Consider the following 6000-nt stretch of genomic DNA (forward strand, 5'->3'; position numbering starts at 1 on the left):
TCTGATTTTTTCTGATGCTCTTAGGATGTGGGGGCCCCTTGGTATCCTCACATGTAAAGTGGGACTGTTGGTCCTGCGTTGTATGTAATGACATCAGAATGCTGCAACAAGCCTATACCCTGCGTAGTGTGGGGGTCCTGTGGGGGGGAATTATACCTCAGCCTGAAGTGGGGCTTTAATAAAATGGAGACCTGAATGGAGAGGTGAGGAGGATTCTGGGAATATCATTTGATGTGACTATTTGTGTTCAGATGTAGAGTTTTCCTCCTGTGAAGTCTGGAGATCATATGACATCACATTGCCTCCACCTCCCTCCCTGATAGAAGAGAGAAAGAAGAAGAAGATTCTAGAAGTCACCAGAGAGATCACTGAGCTGCTGACAGGAGAGGTGAGCGGTGCCGGGAATTCTGGGACATTCTCCAGTAACAGACAAGGGATGTGTCTGGATGGTGACTGTATCATTGTGTGTGTCAGGTTCCTATAAGGTGTCAGGGTGTCACTGTCTATTTCTCCATGGAGGAGTGGGAGTATTTAGAAGGACACAAGGATCTCTACAAGGACGTCATGATGGACAATCAGCCGCCCCTCACATCACCGGGTAAGAGGAGACTTTATTGTAAAGGAGAGAGCAGTACGGAGGATCCACCTAGATCCCCCATCATCTGATAAACACATAGAAACAATGGATTCAGTCAGTGTGTGTGTTTCCTACAGATGGATCCAGTCATGGGAACCCACCAGAGAGATGTCCCCGTCCTCTGTATTCCCGGGATTCCACACAGGAAGGTCACACCATCCCTCACCATCATCAGGTAGATGAGGAACAATCACTGATAGTATCATTAGGATCTGTACATTATCTGCATTGTTACCATTGATGGCATTTTTATTATATATTCAGAGTGGAAACCTGAGAGATCCTAAAGTTGAGGTTAAAGAAGAGATAAAAGAGGAGGAGGATGAGGATGGGGGGATGGAGGAGTCAGAGCTTCTAAAAGAACACAAAGATCTGTACCAGGACACCATGGTGGAGTCATCCAGCTACAGGAACCCACCAGAGAGATGTCCCCGTCCTCTGTATTCCCGGGATTCCACACAGGAAGGTCACACCATCCCTCACCATCATCAGGTAAATGACAATTCTTGGTAGTTGTGATTTATACACAGCATGTTTGTTACAATGAATGTTTTATTATATCTTTCAGAGTGGAATCCTCGGGGATGATAATATTGATGTTAAAGAAGAGTATAAAGAGGAGGATGAGGAGTATGGAGTGATGGAGGAGTTTTCAGAAGGACACAAGGATATGATGGAGCCACCTAATACCAGGAACCCACCAGAGAGATGTCCCCGTCCTCTGTATTCCCGGGATTCCACACAGGAAGGTCACACCATCCCTCCCCATTGCAAGGTTGGTGGGATGGAGCATCTAGAACATGAATTCATGGAGACAATGTGTGGATATTTTCTGTGACCTTACATTTTACAGATGATATTTTCTCTCATTTCCTTGATTTAGAGTGGAGATCCAATCGATATAGAATTTGAGGTGAAAGCAGAAGAAGAAGAGGCGTATGTGAGGGATGATCAGCAGTCTATGGAGGAGGATGGAATAACGGGGACATTTATAGAGGAGGACACTCCTACAGAGATCAGCACAGGTGGGTCATGAACACTAAATCCATTCCTCCACCCATACTGCTCACTGATTGGTCCAGAGTAGGGCGGGGACTGGGTGATATCAGCCTGTAATCCCCTGGTCACTTTCCTGAGCTGTGTTCCCCGTCCTGTATTCCTGGATTTCTCTCGGATAATCTTCCTTCTCTGTGCTGCAGACACAATTTATGTATCTAGACTGGATTTATGGAGGTTCTGGGGTTCAGCTGGCAGAAAAATGTTCATTTTTACTCTAAGCATTGCATAATGTAGGCACCCAGGACATGTGACTGGGGTCTCCTGCCTTGTGCCTGACTCCTCCAGGGGACCTTCTCTGTTATCTGCTGGCTGTGCCGGGTGGAGGGATATGTCTGTAGTGTCTCAGACCCAAGTCACTGAGTGCAGTCTCAGGAGATGGGAGACAAGCAAGCCTTTAAGGACCTTTAATTACTGAATACCAATATTATGAGTCCTGACCCTTACACTATATAATTTATATTGTACATTACATACTCCTGACCCCTGCACTATATACTCTGTTGTACATTACATACTCCTGACCCCTGCACTATATACTCTATGTTGTACATTACATACTCCTGACCCCTGCACTATATACTCTATGTTGTACATTACATACTCCTGACCCCTGCACTATATACTCTATATTGTACATTACATACTCCTGACCCCTGCACTATATACTCTATGTTGTACATTACATACTCCTGACTTCTGCTCTCCCCCTCCCCCCACTGCTATATATACACATAGTATGGATTCTCGTTTGTTCCCCCCATTTCCTCCCAGCTGGACATTTTATATCGGATGATGTGATTGGAGCACAGACTTTTACATGGTGATAATAATGTGATAACATCCTCCAACTTTGGACCCTTAAACAGAAAGTGATAATGAGGGAGGAGTCAATATCCCAATGATGGTGGTCTTCAGGATCAGTCCAGTCTTCATCTTGGTTGTTCTCCCCCCATCCTCACTCTCTGACCTCTGGTGGGGCTCAGCCCCGCTGTTCTTTATGACTAAATCATGGAGTAAATAAGGAAGTGCAGTACTTCTTGTGTTGGGAAGATGGCGATGAGTGATAGAGGGGGTGGGGACCCTCGTCCTATAATCCCCTCATCACTGTCCCTCCTATAAAAGACAGTTCTGGTTGTTTCCTCACTCTCTGACTAAGGTCCATGAATAAAGAAATGACCTGGTAGGAGATCAGAGGAGCCATTTCCTAGTTCCCTTGAGGGTGGAATTGTAAGCTCCTCAGAGACCAAGCTGCCTGATGTGGGCGGAGTCCTGGTTTGGGGGAACCAATCAGCTCCTGTCTAGTAATCCTCTTTGTCTTTGTATTTTAGTCCATGGCCGGGAGATGAGGAAAACCTCAGAGGATTGTCTCACTTTGTCTCCAGACTGGAAAGTAGAAGATGAGGACATCACACAGTATAGTCCAGGAGAAAACCCGGCTCCCTCCAATGTCCATCCGGCACCACCCAGTGTAGATGGACCATCGGATTCCTCGTATCCTGAGGAATCTCAGACTGTGCGGGACTGGGCCGGCCTTCCAACAGGGAAGAGCTTCTCCTGTACTGAGTGCGGGAAATGTTTCAGTTATAAATTCAGTCTTAATGTGCATGAAAGATCTCACACGGTGGAGAAGCCGTATTCCTGTACTGAGTGCGGGAAATGTTTTCCAGAGAAGTCCAATCTTTACAGACATCAGAGATCTCACACAGGGGAGAAGCCGTATTCCTGTACTGAGTGCGGGAAATGTTTTTCAGTGAAGTCCAGTCTTTACAAACATCAGAGATCTCACACGGGGGAAAAGCCGTATTCCTGTCCTGAGTGCGGGAAATGTTTTCCAGAGAAGTCCAATCTTTACAGACATCAGAGATCTCACACAGGGGAGAAGCCGTATTCTTGTCCTGAGTGCGGGAAATGTTTCAGTTCTATATCCCATCTTAATGTGCATAAAAGATCTCACAAGGAGGAAAAGCCGTATTCCTGTCCTGAGTGCGGTAAATGTTTTTCAGTGAAGTCCAGTCTTTACAAACATCAGAGATCTCACACAGGGGAGAAGCCGTATTCCTGTCTAGAGTGCGGGAAATGTTTTTCAGAGAAGTTCAATCTTTACACACATCGGAGATGTCACACAGGGGAAAAGCCGTATTCCTGTCCTGAGTGCGGGAAATGTTTTTCAGTTAAGTCCAGTCTTTACAAACATCAGAGATCTCACACAGGGGAGAAGCCGTATTCCTGTCTAGAGTGCGGGAAATGTTTTTCAGAGAAGTCCGATCTTTACACACATCAGAGATCTCACACAGGGGAGAAGCCGTATTCCTGTCTAGAGTGCGGGAAATGTTTTTCAGAGAAGTCCAATCTTTACACACATCGGAGATGTCACACAGGGGAAAAGCTGTATTCCTGTCCTGAGTGCGGTAAATGTTTTTCAGTTAAGTCCAGTCTTTACACACATCAGAGATCTCACACAGGGGAAAAGCCGTATTCCTGTCCTGAGTGCGGGAAATGTTTTTCAGTGAAGTCCAGTCTTTACAAACATCAGAGATCTCACACAGGGGAAAAGCCGTATTCCTGTCCTGAGTGCGGGAAATGTTTTTCAGAGAAGTCCAATCTTTACAGACATCAGAGATCTCACACAGGGGAGAAGCCGTATTCCTGTCCTGAGTGCGGGAAATGTTTCAGTTCTAAATCCCGTCTTAATGTGCATAAAAGATCTCACAAGGAGGAAAAGCCGTATTCCTGTCCTGAGTGCAGGAAATGTTTTACAAGGAAGTCTAATTTTTACAAACATCAGAGATCTCACACGGGGCAGAATCCACTTTCCTGTCCTGAGTGAGGTGATTGTTCCTCACTGAAGTCCTGTCTTCCTGTACATCAGGGATCCCACACAACCCTGGAGGTGTATTAGTGCCTTGAGTGCGGGAAATGTCTTCTAGATGAATGTTGCTGGACATCCCAGCTCTCATGTGGGAAGAAGCACACCCTGATATACACCTCAGATATACCCCATGGCTGATCTTCATCATGGAAGAAACAGTTGATAAGGAGATGAGAGGCCCCCAAAGACATGGATGAAGTGCAGTAAATGTCGGGGTGCAGAGTGGTCAGTAGATCCTGGAAATGAAGGACACAACTTCAGCCCTTCTTGGGTGTCGGAGTTGCGTTTCCTGATAATGATATAGCGGGTTACAGAGCTAGAAGCCGGGAGAGCCCAGATCTCGTTATCGGGGAACTTTACACAGACAACAAGAACTTCTGAAGTTGATGTCCTTCATTTCAAGGCTCTACAGAACAGTGGTGACCCCGAAGCGTCTCTCTGTCTTCAGTCCATCCTTCTCCCATCCCCCAACAGGAGGGAAGGAGAACTCCGCCCCAAACTAGGGGGGAACTTTCCTCTCATTATTTCCCTTGGCTTCTGTGTGGGTTTGGGTGGTTGGAGGAGTGCGGCACGAGAGGGAACACAGCTTGTTGTTCTATGTCTACATATGGGGTCTGGGTAGAGGGGATCCACCGGAAAATATTTCTACTCTTTGATTTTGTGCAAATCGTTTCTGTTTTCACTTTGAAGGGCGATATTATGTGTGGTTTGTAAAAGGGATTGGCCCAATAGATACCGCCCCACTTAGAGAATAGATGAACTACTATTACCAGCATTCATTCAGCCAAGTCACATGTTGGGATCTTTTCTACAATACTTTGTTATAATAATGGAACACGTTGTGTATTGTATTGTACACCAATAATAATGACTCCGCCCCCACATTCCAGACAAGGGATCTTCCTGACCAATCGGATTCCTTCCTTTGTTATTTCCTGATTCTATGATTACAATCTTGTTAGAAGTAAAACTATAATAAAGAATTTATTGAGTGAAAAGAATTGTGTGTGTCGGGGCCACGATGGGGATCTTTGGGGCCCAAACATTTCTCACAGGAGTCACTTTACAAGCCTTTACAGGTCATCCAGTCTCTGGTTCACCATGAATAATGGCCCAGAGTGCAGGGGTCAGGAGACTACTTCATACAGCCCTGCAAACAACGTGCAGTGGTCAGGAGTTACATCCCAGAGTGCATAGCATAGTGGTCAGGAGTATGTGATTTCCATCCCAGAGTACAGAGTGCAGTGGTCAGGAGTATGTGATTTCCATCCCAGAGTACAAAGTGCAGTGGTCAGGAGTATGTGATTTACATCCCAGAGTACAGAGTGTAGTGGTCAGGAGTATGTGATTTACATCCCAGAGTACAGAGTGTAGTGGTCAGGAGTATGTGATTTACATCCCAGAGTACAGAGTGTAGTGGTCAGGAGTATGTGAT

The 6000-nt window shown here is 45.8% G+C and overlaps 1 protein-coding gene across 1 annotated transcript in view; it reads left to right on the plus strand.

Annotated features, from left to right (window-relative positions):
- LOC149445417 (uncharacterized) overlaps positions 1 to 5785 on the plus strand; it is a 44401-nt gene extending 38616 nt beyond the window's left edge. The window contains 1 exon segment of the mRNA XM_089653856.1: positions 3245 to 5785. Within this exon segment, the coding sequence (XP_089509982.1) occupies positions 3245 to 4523 (1279 nt within the window). The 3' untranslated portion in view covers positions 4524 to 5785.
- The last annotated feature ends 215 nt before the right edge of the window (positions 5786 to 6000 follow it).

The sequence above is a fragment of the Staurois parvus genome, unplaced genomic scaffold (genome assembly GCF_062004578.1).
Source record: "Staurois parvus isolate SC_StPar_1 unplaced genomic scaffold, SC_StPar_1.0 ptg000721l, whole genome shotgun sequence".
NCBI classification, from domain to species: domain Eukaryota; kingdom Metazoa; phylum Chordata; class Amphibia; order Anura; family Ranidae; genus Staurois; species Staurois parvus.